Consider the following 21230-nt stretch of genomic DNA (forward strand, 5'->3'; position numbering starts at 1 on the left):
TTCCACCACAGTGGAAACACTTCTCCTCGGTTGATTTATTCTGCCCGATATTCCTTTCTTTGTCCCACTTCTGGTGAGATCCTCTCTTTTGAACATAATTCTTTTTCCTTCCATAATTTTTCTTGTTATTAAAAGCTTGCCATTTACCTCTTCTGGGGTAATGATTTGCCGCATTTACTTCAGGAAATGGGGCGGCACCAGCTGGGCGCGCTTCATGATTTTTTAATAACAACTCATTGTTGCGTTTGGCAACAAGAAGGCAAGAAATTAACTCATAATATTTTTTAAACCCTTTCTCTCGATACTGCTGCTGCAGGAGCACATTCGAGGCATGGAAGGTAGAGAAAGTTTTCTCCAACATATCATGATCAGTTATTTTTTTCCCCACACAATTTCATTCGTGAGGTGATTCGAAACATTGCAGAATTATATTCATTTATAGATTTAAAATCTTGTAAACGCAAATGCGTCCATTCATACCGGGCTTGAGGAAGTATCACCATTTTCTGATGATTGTACCTTTCTTCAAGGTCTTTCCAAAGATCTGCAGGATCTTTTAATGTGAGATATTCATTTTTCAATCCCTCGTCAAGGTGACGACGAAGAAAAATCATGGCTTTGGCTTTATCCTTCTGGGATGTATTATTTTCAGCCTTAATGGTATCTCCAAGATCCATTGAATCAAGATGGATTTCAGCATCTAATATCCATGATAAATAATTGTTTCCAGATATATCAAGAGCATTGAATTCAAGATGAGAGAGCTTCGACATAATGAAAAATTGTTACCTGAGTCTTCCTAAAAATTTGATCAGAGTCTCGTGCTGATAACGTGTTATAAAATAAAAGATATATATATATATATATATATATAGAAGACTCTAGTATTAAAATAATTAGCTCAATAATAATTTTTATATATATATATATATAATAATATTATATGTTGTAATGTGTATATATATACAAAGATAGAAAGAAGTATTAAAAATAAAGAGAGAGAGAATCGCATTTGTTTATTGTTACAATCTCAATATAATAAAGATGGTTAATATTGCTATTAATATTATATGTAAAGAGTAATAGAAAATAGAATTTAAAATACTTATAAAATAAAAGAAGAGAAAGAATTGTAGTAGAAATATAAGGAGAAGAGTATTTGATTGCAGTATAAAAGAGAATTGATTTATTTGTAAGAAAGGGAGAATGGTATTTTATTCTATTGTTGTGTAACTTTCAGAGGCTTGAACCTCTATTTATAGATGTACATAGGATAGATTTTCAAATACTTATTAAAAGCATTCTTCCTTGAGAATACTACACCGCCCTTCATAAATGGGCATCCACGTAACAAATCTTATCTCAACAGGCGAGTTATTTTGGAGGTTAGAAGATTTGTTAACAATTTTTTAAGGGTCCATAATCTGATGACTTTGCCACTTCTATAACAATTTTTTTAGTAAAGATTGGAAATTCTAATTTATTCTTTTAATTATTTTTAATATTTAAATAAAAGTGTAAATATATATCATTTTTTAAAAATATTTAAAAATAAAAAATTTTATAAATTTTATATAAAAATAAAAAAATAATTAAAAAAATAAATTAAATTTTCAATTATTTTTCATTATTATTATTCAATAACTTTTCCTTTTTATTTTTTTCACCTTGTTGCTTAAAGAATAAGAAACAACAACGAAAACGACAACCACGACCATAATAATAAGGAAAAGTTTAGGGGTTAGTAATTTTATTAAATTTTGGCCAGTATGTAATCAGCAAAAAAATATGAGTCATTTGATAAAATTTCATACCAATTTCACACCATTAGATCATCATTGATAACTATTTGATAACTACCAATCACAAAAGTTACTAGTATTGCTCTAATAATAATAATAATAATAATAATAATAATAATTTCCCTTTAATCAACGGGCAGGAGTTTTGTATTTTGTTTATGTTTAGTGTTTGGTGGGAAAAGAGCCCGCAAATTTGGACGTTATTGGTTGCTACTTGATAAGGATTAAGGAATAGGGAGGGGCTCGGTGTCTAATGTAATACTATATAACAAAGTCACATTATTCTTTTTTAAAACCAGATAAAAAATTTGAAAAATTCTTTTTATAATCAACATCAGTCCCGCGTGAAAATTAGAAACCATTATTATACTTCTTTTTTATACAGAGAGTGTAAGACTTTGCTCGCTTGCTCAAATCTGAGGGAGTGTAAGACTTCAAACTCAAACAAATAATCAAGCAGCCCCTATTGCATAACTTCTCGTCTGCCATGGCTGAAGCTTCTTTCCTGCACATAGCAATGTGTCCATGGCTTGCCATGGGGCACCTCACCCCATTTCTTCACCTCTCCAACAAGCTTGCAAACAGAGGACACACAATCTCTTTCTTCATTCCAAAAAGAACGATCTCAAAACTTCAACACCTAAACCTCCACCCACACCTCATCACCTTCATCCCTATCACTGTTCCTCACGTCCATGGCCTTCCACATGAAGCTGAAACCACTGCAGATGTCCCCCCCTCCTCAATCACACACTTGACCACCGCCATGGACCTCACACACAATGACATAGAGCTTCTCCTCAAGGATCTAAAACCACAAATCGTTCTCTTTGATTTCCAACACTGGCTTCCAAACATTGCAAGAAACCATGGCATCAAGTGTATCCAATACATGATAGTTAACCCAGCTACTGTAGCTTACTTTGCATCCCCAGCAAGATTGCGCCAAGGAACCGAATCAGATCTCAAGAAACCGCCATCTCCAGATTTCCCTGATGCTTCTTCAATCGAGCTTCGTGCTCACGAACTTCGAAGATCGGCTGCATTTAGAAAACTGGAATTCGGAAGCGGCGTTCTCTTTTACGATAGGCTCGGCACTGGTTCGGCTTTATCAGATGCAGTTGCGTTCAAAGGTTGCAGAGAAATTGAAGGTCCTTACGTGGATTATCTTAAATCCCAATACAAAAAACCCGTTATTCTATCGGGTCCTCTTTTACCTGAACAACCAAACACTGCCTTGGATGAAAAATGGGAATCATGGCTTAGTAAATTCAAATCCGGTTCAGTTATTTACTGTGCACTTGGAACTGAAAGCCCTATGGAGAAAAACCAAGTGCAGGAATTGTTACTTGGACTTGAACTAACAGGTTTTCCGTTCCTTGCGGTAATTAAACCCCCTATGGGATATGATTCCATTGAAGAAGTGTTACCAGAAGGATTCAAAGAAAGGACAAAAGAAAGAAGTGTTGTACACGGAGAATGGGTGCCGCAACAATTGATATTGGGGCACTCTAATGTTGGATGCTTCATAACACACTGCGGGGCGGGTTCTGTGACGGAGGCACTTGTGAATAAGTGCCAGCTTGTGTTGTTGCCAGGGCCGTACGGAGATCATGTGATAAATGCAAGAATTCTGGGAAGGAAGTTGAGGGTTGGGGTTGAAGTCGAAAAAGGCCAAGAAGATGGCTTCTTTAGCAAAGAAAGTGTGTGCAAAGCTGTTAAAACTGTTATGGATGATGAGAATCAAGTTGGAAGACATGTAAGAGAAAATCATAGCAAAATTAGGAATCTCTTGTTAGCTCCACATTTTGAATCTTCTTGCGTTGATGGTTTCATCCTTCGGCTTCATGATATGCTTTAAAATTGTGTATGGAAGTATGCTTGTCCATAAAGGTGTATGTAAGCATTTATTTACGTCAATAATGTTTAGATAAAGAAACTTTCAGACACAACTTTTAGTATTTTTGTTATTAAATCAGTATAAATATTAAATTATTATTTTATTAATTTATATTTATAAATTTTAAAAATATAAATATAAATTATATTAATTTATATATATAAAATTTTAATAAATATAAATATAAATTATATATTTTTTAAATATATAATATTTAAAAATATAAATACAAATTATTATTAGTTAAATATAGACAAAACAATTTATCATTTTTTTTATTATGTAAGATTATTCATTTAGATAATCAGTCCAATGAACTTAAAGTTATCTTAAATTGTACAATAAATAAAATAAAAATATAATTACAAATATTAAATATATAAAATGATAAAATATTAAATGATAGATATTATATTATATAAGATACATTTAGATATTATGTTCGTAACATTATTTTTTTTTAGTCAACCAAATGCAAATTTATTGTTATTGGCTTATCGTTATCCGATCGGCACGCTTGTACTTTAGTTCATTAAATATTGAGCCAAGAAAAATTAATTTCTTTTATTAAGGTGTTAGATACATCTGTTCCATAATACAATAAATAAAATAGTATATTTATATACAAATATATATAATAATTAATTTATATATATAATAATAATTTTTTTATTTTTTTAAATCTTCCAAACAAAATTTGAAGATTCGTTGGCACTACAACCAAAAAATATTTTTAGTGATCATAACATAAAAATTATTACATGTCTTATTTAATTTTTCAGCAATCATATAATTTTTGCTAAAATTTTTAGTGATATAATATAAAATAATTAATATTTAATTATTAATAAATATATTAATATCTATTTTATTACTATTATAAACAAAAGGATTAATCTCTACATACAAGTGATTCTGCTCTACAAGTCTTACAAGTCCTCTAATTGATATTACGCTCAAACGTGCCTCTAACAGAATTTTAATTTTTGAAAGGATTTCGTTTCCTTTTTCGAATTTCTTGCCTTCTCTTTCTCCTTCTTCATTTACGTGCTTTTTCTCTCTGTTCTCTTTTTTCGTTCCATTGTTTTTTGACATCAAGCTCTGAAATCGTTTTTGAAGTGTTTCATCTTCATCGTCGTATTTCTCCTCGTTCTTCTTTTGATATTGCAATATTATATATTTTTTTCTTCTTTGTTTGATTTTTTCCTCTAAAAAGAATTATGAGAATATGAAATAAGAAAATAAAGAAGAAGAAGCAGCAGAAGATGAGGAGGAAAAAGAGGAAGAGTTCTAAATTATGCATAAGGTGTATTTCAACAAATTTTGGGTGTATTTCTTAAATCCTTTGGGTGTATTTTTGTAATCTTTTAGGTGTATTTCTGTAATCCTTTGGTGTATTTCTATAATTGTTTGGGTAAATTTCTGTAACCGTTTGGGTGTATTTCTGTAATCCTTTGGGTGTATTTCTGTAATCGTTTGGGTGTATTTCTGAAATTTCATTATCTTCAAAACGATTTCAAAGCTTGATTTCAGAAACCATGAAAATCGAAAAAAAAAACGAAGCAAGAATACCAGTGATAAACGCAGGTAAAACAACGAATGAAAAGGCGAAGAGAGAACGCACGAAAGAAATCGAACAAATTTGGCAAGAAACTCATTTTCATGGAGGAAGAAGAAGAAGAGTCGTTCATAATGCATGGTGAATAGCGCGCTTTGGAGACAAGAAGTGGTTGAATAACGTGCGTGTATTTAATCTTAAATGTGGGAGTGTAATGCGCGTGTGTTTTGTTGGACTTGTGCCAACTTGTAAGATTTGTAAGTCAAAAAAGCTTGTATGTGTAATAGACCTCTAAACAAAATAAATAACCATAAAAAATAATTCTTTACCAGTGTGATTCATTTATCTCTTGGTTTTAGTTTAATTTATATTTGAATGATATTTATGATTTTATAAATTTTATACATTAAATTTTTAAAACTAGGATTAGGGTATAGATTTTACTACCTAAAAATAATATCAAAATAGATTTTATATAAAATAAAATAGAACATAATAAATTTGGATAGTGCAAAAACTCATTTCTATCTGCTGTATTGTCACTCTACTTTTTTCTCCTCCTCTTTCTCTTCTCTTTTTTTGTCACGGAGATTCCTCTCTCTTTTCAAACTCCAATTTCGCATAACTCTGGCCTCGATTGGGCTTGCCATTGTTGCCCCATTGGGTTTTTATAATATTTATAATGTATCTACAATCAAAATTAATTAAAACATATCTTCAATACCAAAAAAAAAAAAAAAAAAATTAAAAAATATCTTGATTCAAATCGCACTTGATGTGCATACAATAATACATTAGCTAACAACAAATTCTTAAGTAAAATTCAGATTCACGATGATTAATTCTTCACATTTTGGATTGAGAGATACAGTGTACAATCAAAAAAAATTAATTAATATAAATTAAGGATGAGATGCTTAAATAAATATTTAATTGATCTTTTGCTCAATTTAAATACTAAAAATTAAAGAAAAAATTCAATTCAATAGATTAATTTTTTTTAATAAGGTATTATTTTGGTCTTATCATTTTGATTCAATTTTAATTTTATTTTTAACATTTTATTTAAATTTCAAAATATTTTGAAGGGGTTTAATTTTGTCTTACCATTAAATTTAATATGAATAGTTAACAAATTGAGTGGCCTAGACATCATTAACAACAATCATACTAAGTGCATATCAAAATAATCACTAAAATTAGCTACTATATAAAATATACATTAAAATATAAAATATATACTAAAAATGAGTTAACCTATATATATAATTTACTAATTTTAGTAGCTGATTTGATGTACAACTAGTATTTTTGCATTAACAATAGTATTAATTAAGTCATTCCTTCTTATTTCTTTGTGTAAGAGAAAACAACCAAAATTTTTTTTATAACACTTTTTTTTTCATTTTTTTCATGCACAAAACTCCAAAAATAATATTTTTTTATTAATAAAATAAATAACCTCACAAAAATTTTAAGATAAATCTATAGGTCAATGAGAAAAATGAAAGCATCAAATAAGTTGATGAAGATTGAAATGTTGGATTTGTGGATTCTTGAAAAATTGTAATTCGCTATTTTGTGAGGGACCTAAAAATCTATCACTATTCACTACATTTGTTCAAGGTCTTCTTTAATATTTTCTTTCCTTCTTGTGGAAACATATAAATCAACTGTAAAATTTTCTCAAAAAGTTATTTGGTATTTTTTATTCTTTATAGATCTATAAATTCATCATCGAAAAATTTCTCAAAATCCACCGGTCTTATTATTTTTGTAGTCAATTCTATAATGAGGAAGCCTTTGTGTATAAAATGAAAAAAAAATGTATAATCTATTTAAAAAATTAATAAAAATAAAATAACATATTTTATTATCAAATAATTATCTAATTATTTATAAAAAGATCTTTATTCTCTTCAATAGACATAACAAAAACTTTATTAAAAAAGAAATGTGAAGAATGCTTTTGTCCAAATAAAAAAGTGGACCGCTAACATTTATTCAAATAGACAAACATCACTATTGCCATCTTGATTGCATATTAAAATACTATTTGCACACGCTACACCAAAATCAACTACTAAAATTAATTATTATATATTTATATATAAATATATATAATTTAATTTATTTTTAATATATATTTTATATTTTTATATATATATTTTAAACTACTGATTAATTTTAGTAGTTATTGATTTTGGTGTATACCTACCATAATTATCTGGTATATACAATACAATCTTTTATAATAACGAGTTGATTCAAGATCTTAGTCCAGATAAACCTTTACAACCAGGAATATCACGCCACTCAATCTCACACTCTATTTCGCCGCACTCAACATTTTTCAATCTTAGTATCATATTTTGGACTATACAGCCATTGCGCCAAAAGCATGTGCTCTCTTCAGCAAGACAGTTAGTCTTATTTGGTTGAATTTTCTTTACCATACATCCATCTGGCAATCTCTCTAACCCCATCAAATAATAGCACCCGATATACGGCCTTAAGTCTATAAATGCATCTCCCATTTCATCGTCTGCAGTGAATGTGTCTTTGTCATAAACTTGCTGCAAAGCCGAACATATATAAACAGGGATCATTCATCATTATACTAGTCTCATCATATATATATATATATATATATAAATCTTTCTTGAATGTAACACATACCACAGTTATTGGAGTTGCAACATCCTTAACATAAAGAGTCAATTCTTCATTCCATTCTGGATTAATATTTTTACGTATGAACGCAGTTTTCAACTTCTGCATATGTATCAAATTTAATAATCAATTTATTGCATTGCAATAATAATGTATTATTTAAGAATGTATATTTAATGAGAAAAAAATAATTAGATTTTGACCTGTTCTTCCATTTTGACAACAACATAAGGGTCACTAGAAAAAGTATCGCGTTTTGCGAGATTAATGCCCCTTTTAATCCTAAGTTTGATAAGACCAAGTATATCTTCCATTGAAATACTCCTTGTTGTTGTAGATCTTGATGATGATGTTGATGGTGCTCCTCTTGTTATCTACCAAGAGATGATTTGAATTTGAGACTTTGACGTATATCTATCTCTAATATATATTAACATTAATTAAAATCAAGAAGAAAGTGAAAACCAAAAACTAAACAAGAATATGTTGTACGGTTATGAATTACAATCTATTAAACAGAATTACCACCAGTTCAACAACTGAACCTAACTAAAAGAATGTGTAACATACTGTGCATACAATGTGTTGGTTGTTCGATTTTTAACGATGTAAAACATTAAAGTTCCGTTATAGAGGTGAGCCAAAATGGGTCCGTCGTTCCACAAATGGTTATTCTGGTCGTGGTGGCTTTCCCACAATGGAATACTGGTCATTGTTAGCTTATGCAAAAATGGGCTTTATTGTTGTTTGATATTTGTAATGTATATTTTGGCTATTCATTTAATTAGTGAAACATTTTTTGATAAGTTAATAACCTTAAAATATGTTTCATTAAAATAATTTTTCTACCAAGGGTAAGCATTTTTTACCTCAACCAAATGTACACTTGTTATTGGCTTATTGTTAATTTGTTATCCAATAGGGATGCATGCACTTTAAGTTCATTAAATATTGCGCCAAAAAATTTATTTTTTTATTAGGGTGTTAGCTAAATTTGTTAGCATAATATAATTATAGCCATGGTCTTCGTTAATTATATATAGCCAAAAAAATTTATTCGGTATTTTTTTTATTTTTTATTTATTAATTATAGATGTATAAATCTATTAAAAAATTTTTCTCAAAACATACCTATTTTATTATCTCTCTTGGAAGTACCATTTAAAATAGACATAATAAATATAAGACTTGGCCTCTTCGCCAATTCAACTTTAATAATGTGTTTCTGAATGACCAATTAACTGAATATCTGTGTACATGATTCAACAATCAACCTCCTAGATTTACAAGCAATGATCCCAGCCTTATGTGCAAATCAGATAGAGCTAGCCATTTACGGGTTGAAGCAGGTTATTCGTCCTTGGTCTGCTATTCTTAGTTTAACTTATTTCAGTATGGTTTTTCTAACAGAAAAGCTGAAAGCTCTCTTTTCATTCATTTTACTAATAATTATAGTATCTATTTACTCGTTTATATTGAGGATATAGTTATCACTGGTGATAATTGACCTGCTGTTAATGATCTAATTAATCAATTTCATTCTGAATTGTTTTTGAAAGACTTAGGAGGCTTAGCTTGCATTATTTTCTAGTTCTTGAATTCAATCAATTGGCCTTTGGTGGTTTACACATTTCACAATTAAAATATATTTTAGATTTGTTAAACACTTTGTTTGGATGCAAGATGAAAAATGAGAGAAAAGAAAATAAGAGAAAAAAAATTAAAAAAAAAGTTGATTTTTTTTATGTTGTTTGAATGAAAAAAAAAATAAATGGAACGAAACTAGGAGGAAATTTTTCTTTTGTTTGAACGAAAAAAAAAGTAAAAAAAAAAAATCATACCCAAGTAAAATTACATTAATACCCTTACTTATATTATATATAAATTATAATATACTAATATATTTAAATTATTTTTCTAATAAAAAAATTGATTTTAATTATATTTTAAAATTTTAATATATTATCTTCGTTAACAATAATATTTTTTAAAATTTATTATTTTTTATTATCTTTTACATGTCATAAATAAAAAAATGTATTATTATATTTTAAAAGAATAATAAAAATTTTTCATAAGTTACATCATTAATCTCCTTAATTATATTTAAAGAAAAATTTCACTAAATCGTCTTTACAAAATAAAAGAAAATCATAACAATTCTTTCATTATAGTTAACTCCGTATAATTGACTCTCTTTAATATATGAATCTTTTATATATAATCGACAGTATCTAAAAAAAGCTTTCTGGACTTAATAGCATGATCACAGCATATTTCTACATAAAATCAAATGTCCAGCCAAAAGTAACTAAGTGAGAGAAAGCAAAAGGAGAAAATAATCAAATAATAGCTATTATTACTATGATGGAATTTTCATTTCATATTTGATAGAAGTAAGACCATAAATTACTAGTTGATCACAGTTCACAGTTTGAAATGCTATATCATTATAATAACTAGTACTAAATTTATCTGGAATAACTACTACAGCATTGTACACAATCGTTACCAATTTACCATATTTCATATCATTGGGGAGAATTCATTTTTTACACCCAAAGCAGTTGCAGTATGAATTAAACTTAACACACCTCTCTCACACACGTCAACTTAACACAGACCTCTCTCACACACGTAAAAAATAATGAATCAATTAAAAGAAAACGCAAAAGTTGCATTCCAAAAAAACAAAAACAGACTTGTATTATTACTTCTTACCATGGTCCATCTAAACCAACTCAAATTCAAAAAGAATCCATAATTACATAAAAAAAAAATGGATAGAAAATTTGTACAACTTCAGTTGAAGAAGCAAATTATCAATTTAAAGAAATTACTTAATTTAGGAGAAATGACGAGAACGATGAAAAAAACTCACCTTCGTCTTGAGGAGAAAGAGATGTAGTTGCGATAGACTTGTGACGACGAGGATGATGCCGCGGTGGCATTGTGGACAACGAGGATGAAACTTCGGTGGGCCTGATGACAGTAAAAATGGAAAGAAGACAAGAGATTCATTTTCAGATTTAAAAGAAAGTAAAATGAAAATTTTTTATTTCTCTGTTAAAAAAAAGGACAAATATCTAATTGTATCATTAATTGTTCCTTCTTCATCTGTTTTCATTTCATGGGGAAGAGAAAAATTTTGGCTATACCTCACTCCACTTTTTTCATTTCCTCTTAATTTTCTTTGGTAATTCAAATGGAGAAAAATTTTATCCCCCCCCCCCCCGGCAACATTTCCTTGAACCAAATACTGTGTGTAGGAATAAGTCAATTGAAGCATGTCTCAACTAATATTATCCCCACTCAAATTTGGGTCTCAAGGCACTGAGAATTTTGAGCTCAATAGTGTATAGGTCCTTAGTTGGGGGTTACAATTTGTAACTCTCACACATCCTGAGATAGCATTCTTAATCAACAAAGTCAGCCAATTTTTAAAATATTCAAAACAACATCATTGGAAGGTCCTAAAAAAGATTTTTCACTACTTATCAGAGACATATCACTTTGGATTATTATCCTACACTAAAAGTCTTGATTTTCATGTCTTTGTGTTTATAGAAGTAGACTGGACTAGTGACATTGAGAATTGTCGCTCCATGAGTGACTACTATATTTTTTTGGAAAATAATCCAGCTCTTTGGAACAACAGGAAGCAAATTGTAGTCAGGAGATCATCTATTGAAGTAGAATTCATAGGCTTAGCCGATGCTGAAGCAAAAATTCTATGGGTACTCAAACTTCTTTATGAAATTAGAATTCCTCAACCTATTGTTCTGACGATTTTCTGTGACAACTTGAGTGTTATAATGTTGTCAATCAATTTTGTCCTACACAGTCGGAGTAAATATTTTGAAATAGATCTACACTCAAATTTGTACAAAACAGAATTGCTAAATATCAACTTCATGTGATACACATTTCAATTGATTTTCAAGTTGTAGATGTACTTATCAAATCACTATCTGTAGCTCCCTTTGAAGAGTTTCAAAGTAAATTCCGGTTGGTGCAACACCCTAAGTTTGAAGGGGTTGTAGAGAATCATATTGAAGCTGAAGTAATAGAATCTTGATATATTAGTGGTTATTCAAGAATGTTAGCTTATCTTTCTTTATAGCTTTCAGTTTGAGTTAGTTAGAGGACTTATGACCTCATGTTCTCTTAACCTATTGTGTGAAGGAGATCACTTTGATAAAGACACTAAAAATATTTTTTTTTAAGACGTTTACGTATGTGACGTTATTATTGGATGTCTTTATTAAATTGGTTAATAATTTATTTTTTTATAAATTAAAATAAAATTGGTTTATTATAGCAACAATAATAAACTTAATTGTCCACATTATAATTATCAGACTCGATTCGATCCGATCGATTTACATAATCTGAACCGAATTATACTTAAATTTTTTGAAAAAAAAAAGATAAATATATCCTTGACTTTTTGTTTAGCGGATATTTAAATCTCTAAAAATTAAAAAATACAATTAGGTCCCTAGAAAAAAGAGTAAATGGTCAAATTAGTCCTTAAAAGATCACTCATTCTCTAAATTGGTTCTCGAAAGATTTTTTTAATCAAATTCGTCCTTTAAAATTTTTTTTCAATATCTCAAGTTCTCCCTTAAGCTCAATTAGGTTTTGATTTGATCTAATTTTATAATTTTATTATGTTAATAGTCAATTGAGACTCCTAGGATTGTGTTGTGGTGTCACTTAACGCACCATATTAATAAATTTTGACATCATTAACAAAGAAAGTGGTAAAAGGACTAATTTAAAATCTTTAAAGAACAAATTTGATTAAAAAAATCTTTCGAAGACCAAGTTGAAAAATGAGTGATCTTTCAGGGATCAATTTGACCGTTTATTCCGAAAAAAGAATATCCTAACCCTAATCCCTTGCTCTAGCCCTAACCCTAGCCCAAACCCAAGCCCAATCTCTCACTAATCCCACACCTTCGCCCACAAAGCCACCGCCTCTTCCAGTGAGAGGGATCGCAAATCTCCAACTTCTGGGTTCAACCCATTTAATTCATTGTTCACATCATCCAAGAAACGTCAAAACGGGTATTCACTTAATATATATGAGTATCATGTTTGTGGCAAATCTTTTAGATCAGAATATGAGGTTTTTGAGCATGTGGATACTTCACTACAATAATATAGACTACTTTTAAGGATTATTATGTGTCAAAAAAATTAAAATTTATCAAAAAATAAATTTTGACACTATTTTAACTATGAAAATATGTTAATAAAAGTTTTGTCAAAAATAGTATTTTAACATATAAGTAATTGTAAAAAAAGTTTAAATCTTATTTTGATAAATATTGGCCATCAAAAATAATTTTATTAGAAAAATTTGAGAATATATTTTTTGTGATACTTATTAACCATCAAATATACTATTTATTTTGACACTTATTGATCATAAAAAATTCTCAACAAAAAGTTTTTAACAAAGAATGAGATGAGATCTTGAAACTGGAGAATAAATTGAGATTTTGAAGATGAAGAATGAGTAGTATGATCCCAAACTGAGAGCAGTGTGATGTCAAAATTGATGGAGCTCAACTAAAAAAAAGAAATAATGGAGTATGTTAAAAATAAATGAGTGTCAAAATTGAGGAATAATTTTCTACAATCAAATTATAAATAAAAAAACATAGAAAATTTGACATTTGTGATATTTGTAAAAAATATATATTAATTTTTACACTTAACTATGGCTGTTAAAAAAAAATCATGTTAAAATAGCTCTTTTTTTTGTAGTGCTTGTTTGAGTAACAACGGTGAGCATGGTGATGTGTCTCAATTGGCAGACATTGAAGATGACTCCAATGCTAAATTGGAGGTTTGTGTTAGCACTTACGTCTCAGGGAAGCCTTTTGAGGGATCCATCGACATTATTTTGAAGCTGTTGAAGAATGTTATTAGAGAGCCTGAGAATGCCAAGTTTAGGAAGATCAGATTGGGCAATCCTAAAATTAAGAAGGCTGTTGTCGATATTACCAGTGGAACTGAGTTGATTTGCTTTCTTGGCTTTGAACTTAAGGATGAGAATGATGAGACTTGGACCATCATGGAGCTTCTTTTAGAGGAGCAGATAAGATTGATCAAGAAAGCAACACTGTTGCTGGAATCACAGCCGGTGCTGCAAGTATCTCCAAAGAGTGAGAATTTGGCTGCAGCTTCTGCTGACAACATAGATGCAAAGCCTGAATCCAAGCCTATCAACAGACAGGTAATACTTTAATAGTCAGTATTGTAGGAAGCTTCTCTGTATTTTGAAATCATAGTTAGGTCATGTGTGAATCAGTAATTACTAATTAAGTATTTAGGTTTGGAATCATGACACTGTGGGTTAATTGAAAAACTTAGTCATTCTTCTGCATTTGGTAATTACTGATAGATGGTGTAACACCCTACCACACAGAGCTTTACGCTTAAGTCGTAAAACAGAAGTGGTGTGGTATTATGACCTCTAAAATAAAATGTAATACATATAATAGGCGAAAGAAGGTAGTATATTAGGAGCCTTGAAGAATAGGTAAAACAAAATTGTGAAATCAAAAGCGCAACACTCAAGATTAAGGATTACTTGCGTACGAAGAAAGCTAGAGATAATAAGCATATATATATATATATATATATATATATATATATATATATATATATAGAACGTAAGAATAGAGGGTCAAGAGTACAAAATAATAAGCTTCTAAGTCAGCCTGTGAAGCTAAGGCTGGTCGGAGAATATTTACATATATATATAACAAAAGATCAAAAGTAAAGTCCCAAAATGGCCACTTCGCTGCAGAACTCCAGACGCCTAGCGAGGTGCCTCTCGACCTGCATCTGAAAAATAACAATATCGTATGGGATGAGAACCGGGAGTTCTCAGCATGGTAAAGGTGTCACATATATAAGATATAAGGTCTTGGAAATGTCAGAGGCAATCCAAAAATGCCGACACTTAGATTATGAAACTTAAAGGACTAAATAAAAACCACAAATGGGTGGTCTTCTAAGGATTCCTACACCTACCTAAAACTTATCTTGAACACTAAATCTTTCCATCTTTCCTCCATACCTCTATCTCCGATGAAATTGCAAAGACAGACAAACAAACAGGCAAAGCAAGTACATGTAGAATACAGATACAACAAGTAGTAATAGCAAGTACGCATAATAATCACTTAGGCAAGCCCAATTAATGCACAATCAAACATAATCATACAAATACATATGATGAATGTCTATCTTACTGGCCGTGAGCTCATGTGTCGGTTATCTGCCAGAACCTGGCACACCCGGTAGCTAACCTGGATACCGTCTCTCGACTGCGCATCTCCAAGAGGCATAAAATCGGGGGATTAGTTCCCTACCACCTTCTCCTGGAGGCATACACTAGGGGAAAATAAATCGGGGATTAGTGCCCTACCACCTTCCCCTAGTGAAGTCGTGCCATACCGGTCAGGGAATTAGTGCCCTACCACCTTGCAGACAGAGAGAGGAAGAATGTGAGGGAATACTTCGAGGGATTAGTGCCCTACCACTAGGGGTGGCAAGCGGGGAAGCCCGCCCCGCCCCGCCCCACCCCGCCAGAAGCCCGCCCTTTGGCGGACTGGCCTGCCCCGCCCCGCCTAGTGAGGCGGTCCCAAAATCCCAGCCCGCCCCGCCTAACGGCGGGCTGGCGGGCCGGCGGGTTAAGCCCGCCAAATATTCTCTTTTTTTTTAACTATTAAATAATATATATATAAAGATATAAAAAAATCTCTTTTATTTTTTACTTTTAACTATTATAATTTCTAAAAGCATAAAAAATTATTTTTTTTATATTCATAAACAATAAAATCTTTGTAATTTTAAATATCTAATAAACATAATTATAAACCAAGTTTTCATCCAAAACATAAGTATAAATATTCTCTCCAAAGCAAAATAAACATAATTTAAAACATAATTATAAATATTGTCTCCAAAGTAACATAAACATAATCCAAACCACTTAATTTTTATCTTCATACTCTTGTAAGTTAGGTTGGGGGAAGTTAGGTTTTGTCCAAAAAATTATAAAAATACCCCCTCACTAAAAAACACTAAGCCCGGCGGGGAAGCCCGCCCCGCCCCGCCAAAGCCCGCAGTTTAAGCGGTGCGGGTTAGGCGGGCTTTTGCTATTTGGCGGTCCCAATTTTCCAGCCCGCCCCGCCTTTTTTGGCGGGTTACGCGGGGTGGCCCGGCAGGTTTAGGCCCGTTTGCCACCCCTACCTACCACCTTCCTCACATCCCACAAAACATAATCACAATAAATGCGGGGGAGTGAATCGAGGGATTTGCGCCCTACCGCCTTCCCCACATTTCACAAAACACATTAATATCATTGTTATGTCCACCTATTCTCAAAATTTATCATCATTATTCCTTTACATTCATTCATTATAGTATGGTCTCACACATACATCTCATGTCTTTGCATTTTTTGTACATAATTCATCATTTAAAAGTCTTATTTCACCCCCATATTATCACCATTTTCTAGCTTCATCCCATTACTAGGCCTATTACTAAGATCAGGAATGAAAATAGAGGTTTAGAGGTTTAAAGTCATGTTTAAAACACTAAAATCCTGTTTGCTGAAAACAAGGGTCACGCGTACGCGTGGGAATGCATTTTTTTTGAAACGTAGGGGGTCACGCGTATGCGTGGGAGTGCAATTTAGCCCATCTCGCTTACGCATACCCTTGTCCGCATACGCATGTACGTTGGATAGAAACGACCCTTCGTGAATGAGGGGTATGCGTACGCATACACTGCAGTTTGATCAGAAATTGCTAAGTCTGCAGAAATTCAGTTTTACATACCGAACTTCCGACGTGCATAACTTTTTCGCTTTAAAATATTTTTCATTCGTTCTTTAAATTGCGTAAACTTCACAGACCTAATTTTCACCAAAGTTTGGCTAAAAATCCATTTTACACAAAAACCTCAAACCTCAATTTTCATTAAAAACCAAACTCAAATCCAACCTCCTATACATATATTCAGCACACCAACACACCATTTAAAATGTCAAAATCTCCACATCCTATCTCAATCAATTATACCTCTATATATACAATCTTATACCTAAATTCATTACCTTAATCAACAAGATTCATCAACAATCCATCACAAGTTTATATTCATCCTCATATCTTGTCAAACATCATCAATTCATCACTTAGCATTCTATCACCAATATCAACAAGAAGCCAAAACTTAACCTTGTTCAACATATATCATTAAAGCACTAAATAATTTACATACTCATGCATTCATTCTTATCCTATGGTCACCTAGCCTAAGTTTTCACAAGACATTATATATTAAATATGAGAAACCAAAATCATACCTTGGCCAATTTCCACGAATAACCCAAGGCAACCTACTTAGGCAGAATTGCAATCCCTCAACTCTAAAATTCCACTACCAAAATCCAAACCAAGCTTCCAATCAAGCTCCTGTCACTTCCAATTATTTCATATCACATATATATACACACCTAACACATTTATCACATATACATACCCAAAATTCAATACCTAACATACTCAATTAAGGAATCAGCTAGGGTTCTAAAATTTTCACCTTACCCAAGTGCCATATAAGCAAGAGTGAATGTTTTTCTCAAGCTAATCAGACCCTATAACATCAAAGAACCAAAATCTCAACACTACTCTATACAATTTTCTAAAATTTAGAGAAAAGAGAGGATGAAAATGAAAATGGAAGTTCCATACCAATTTAAGTACCGGGCTTTGTAGGGCTCGACGCCGCGGACGCGTGACCGCAAACAGTGCGGCGATCGGAGCTCAGAGCGAGAAGTTATGGAGGATTAAATGAAAGACAAGGGTTTGAAACCTTCCTTCCCTTCCATTGTGTGTTGCTTCAGCATTTTTGGCTGAATGGGGGGAAGAAGATGAACTCTTCTTATGGGTATTGGGATGATGGGTTGGGCCTTGGGCCCATTTTGGGTCCTGCTCGATCCGTTTAGCCTAATTTTGGGTCAAATTCTTTAAAATTAATGTCAAAATTATTATTTTAATTAGTTCTATCTTATTTCATTAAAATTTATATTTCTAATTTTTTTATTAAAATTTAATTTATTAATTAATTATTCGTTAATTTCATGGGGTTTACAGATGGCATAAGTTAGTTTAAATTAGTAATAGAAGCAGCAGATGTCAACAAGCTATAATCTTTGTAAGAATTTCACTTAAATTACTCTACCAGAAAAGATATAAGTAACTTGAGGAATCTTCAAATAGAAGAAGCCCTATTTTTATTTTCGTCTCAACCTGATAAGGGTCATATTTTGGTCTTCATTCGAATTCTTATCCTCATTTACCGAAGAAAAGGCAGCGACAAAGAAGCCTTAATCAAAACAAGGATATACCTTGTTAGTTGTTAGTAGATATCTAAATAACCTTGATTCTTCAAATATATTCAGTTTTATTCTCTATTTGTTATTTTGCAGAGATAAAGTTATTTGTCATTCTCTTTCCTATTAGCTTTGGGTACTTTGGTCCATTTAAAGTATTATTGGCAAACCAATTATTTAGATTAAATATCTCTAAAATTTTGTCCTGTTTAAAAAAAAATCGTCTCTTATAGTTGAAAGTCTTCTTTGCCGTTCCTAAAACTGTTGCAGCAAAAATTAAGCTGCCAGATTCCTTCTATAAACTTACAGTTGAAGAGGTAAGAAGAGAAGCTGAATTAAGGAGAAAAAAGATTAAAGAGTCTTAGCTTTTAATTCCCAGGTCATTAAAGGTAAAATAAGCAAAAGCTGCCACAAAGAGATACACAAAAGCTATTATTAGGATTTAGTTTCCAGATAGAATTGTACTTCAAGGTGTATTTTCTCCATAGGAACTAACTATGGCCCTCTATGAGGTTTGTCCTTCAACAAATTTGATACTTTGTTTTGAGGAAAAAAATTCAAACATGAAAGTTAGAAATTTCTTGAGCTAACCATTCACTGTCGGATAACTATAATTGCAATTTACATAGAAGTCCCTAGTTGTATAAAATGATTTATGTTGGATGTATATATATTGTGGATGGATTTGACTGTTACTTTGCATATCCTCCATCTTTTATCAGTTTAGTGTTTCAGACAGCTACTCAGTACTGTTCTTGATTTTCATGTTGATGATGCAGTTTGTCAGCTCTGTATTGAAACAACCAGGTTTAGAGTTTGAGCTAATGCATCCAGTAGTAATTCGACGCGGACAATCCCTCAGTTAGCCAAAACAGGGGAGAACAGTAAAATATTGGAGGACAAGAACTTGGTACCTTCAGCTCTAATTAAGTTCAAGCCACGAAATAGATTCTGTTGTTTTCACGGGTCTCAAAAATGAATTGCTTCAAATCAGTGAGCCGCTTGTAAATGCTTAAGCAATTCCTTTTGCATCAACAGTATTGGATTCTTCCCTAAATTTTTTATTTTCTCTTGGTTTTGTGGGAGAATAGGGATATAGATATACTTTTCTACTGTTTTAGTTTTCACATGGTAGGGTAAGTTGCTAATTAGCTAAAATTCACAAAAATTGTTTCAAGATAATCTTGAAAAGAAATCCGTTAGCATTTTAGTTTTCAAAATAATAGATTTTTTTATTATTCCATCTTTCTATAACAGTTTTAAAATATTAAAATTGTTCAGTTGCCCACAGTGAAACTATAGCAAAGGCTACAATTTATTTAAGTATGTTGATAATGAAGCAAATTAAAAAAATAACACACACACACATAGCTATATGCTAAGTTGTTAACTTTTTTATGAAGATGCTTTCGGTGAATAATTAACTTTCATAAAACAATTGTATAATGCTTTTAAAAATAGAAAAAAAATATTAATTAATAATATAATTATTTGATTCTCTAATTTAAAAATAAATAGTTTGTGTAATCTAAGGAAGGTATAATTAATAATAAATGAGAATATTATCTTTCTCTTAATAATATAATCATATAGAATGCTACCATTAATTAATTTAAAATTCACGCTTGTTTTGTAAGTATAATATTTTTTAAGATTAAAAAAGAAAGTATTGATTAATGCTATAATAAATAATATCAAAATAAAATTATATCTAAAACATTAGGAAACAAAATATTAATATAACTATCTAAAACAAACTAATTACGAGATTTTCATGCGTAAACTCCGCAAAATTAGCGAATAATTGGTCAATAAATTAATTTTTAATAAAAAAGATTAGAAATATAAATTTTATATTAAAATAGGATAGAGCTAATTAAAACGAGAATTTTGACATTAATCTCAAAAAATTTAGCCCAAAATTGGGCTGAACGGGCTGAATCGGTCGAACCGGGTCCGAACTGAGCCCGTGGGCCCAACCAACTCATTATATATAATGAGCTGAAGCTCATTTCATTTCCATTTCAGCATGCAAAACACGCTGGGCAGCTAGCCAAAAGGGGGAAGAACATGTTGAAAATTCCAAAACCTTTGATTTCATTCAAATCCACGTAACTTTTGATCTGGAGCTCCGATCGCCGCACTGTTTGCGGTCACGCGATCGCAGCATCGAGATCTACAAAGTCCAGTACATTGTAAGGTAAGAAAATCACATTTTTTTCTCAATTTCCTCAGTTTCAGTTTCAAAATTCATGTGCAAAGAATGTTGAAAATTGTTAAATTTCGGTGTTTAGGATCAAATTAACTTAGTGGACTTGTCGAGTCTTGTCCCAATTTTCTGTTGATAAGGTGAGAATCCTAGAACTCTAGTTAATTCTCTAATTTTGTGTGTTGCGTATTAAATTTGGATATGTATGTGGTAATGTGAAGTTAGGTGTATATATGTTAATTGGAGCATGATTTGTGGACACTTGAGACTTGATGAAGGTTGGGTGACGTTGCCTTGGTGATTCGGGACCTCTTGGGGCTGTGTTCGGTGCATTAGAGGGTTGTCTCGGAAAATACGTGGAAATCGGCCAAGGTATGGTTTAGGTTTCTCGTATTTAATATGTAAGATTTTGTGAAAACTTAGGTTAGACGACTTAAGATAAGTTGAAATGTATGTTTGATATATGTTTAATGGCCTAGTAATGCTATGTGTGTTGAGATTGCATGTGAATAATTGGATATGTTGTTGGGTGTTATGAATGTGGAGAATGGTTGGTGAATTAAAGTGTTGAATGAATAATGATGTTATGATAGTGAGTAATGGAATAATTAGGATTGAATGCAGTTTGTTGGAGGTTGGTTTGGAAACTTAAAAGATTG

General features: G+C 31.3%; 2 protein-coding genes and 1 pseudogene across 2 annotated transcripts; 2 read left to right on the forward strand and 1 right to left on the reverse strand.

Annotated features, from left to right (window-relative positions):
* The first annotated feature begins 2198 nt into the window (after positions 1–2198).
* LOC107610559 (cyanidin 3-O-galactoside 2''-O-xylosyltransferase FGGT1-like) lies at positions 2199–3706 on the forward strand. The gene has a single exon (XM_016312597.3). It carries the CDS (start codon positions 2290–2292, stop codon positions 3661–3663), a length of 1374 nt encoding a protein of 457 aa, XP_016168083.2. The 5' UTR covers positions 2199–2289; the 3' UTR covers positions 3664–3706.
* A 3821-nt stretch (positions 3707–7527) lies between these two features.
* On the reverse strand, positions 7528–10664 carry LOC107610560 (protein C2-DOMAIN ABA-RELATED 7-like). Its single transcript, XM_016312598.2, has 4 exons — positions 10655–10664; positions 8137–8240; positions 7940–8035; positions 7528–7836 (listed from the first exon to the last, which is right to left on the reverse strand). The coding sequence occupies exons 1-4, from the start codon at positions 10662–10664 to the stop codon at positions 7528–7530; spliced, it is 519 nt and encodes a 172-aa protein (XP_016168084.2).
* A 1002-nt stretch (positions 10665–11666) lies between these two features.
* LOC107610561 (plant UBX domain-containing protein 2-like) lies at positions 11667–19397 on the forward strand (annotated as a pseudogene).
* Positions 19398–21230: the final 1833 nt, after the last annotated feature.

This window comes from Arachis ipaensis, chromosome B8 (genome assembly GCF_059453495.1).
Source record: "Arachis ipaensis isolate K30076 ecotype BB chromosome B8, ASM5945349v1, whole genome shotgun sequence".
NCBI lineage: Eukaryota > Viridiplantae > Streptophyta > Magnoliopsida > Fabales > Fabaceae > Arachis > Arachis ipaensis.

What these genes read in the sequence shown, in the direction of transcription:
- LOC107610559 (XM_016312597.3), top strand. Translation starts at nt 2,290, where the DNA reads ATGGCTGAAGCTTCTTTCCTGCACATAGCAATGTGTCCATGGCTTGCC.
- LOC107610560 (XM_016312598.2), bottom strand. An exon ending in TTGTCAAAATGGAAGAACAG is followed by an intron (nt 8,036 to 8,136) that starts GTCAAAATCTAA and finishes ATACATATGCAG; the next exon opens with AAGTTGAAAACTGCGTTCAT. An exon ending in TTGCAACTCCAATAACTGTG is followed by an intron (nt 7,837 to 7,939) that starts GTATGTGTTACA and finishes TCGGCTTTGCAG; the next exon opens with CAAGTTTATGACAAAGACAC.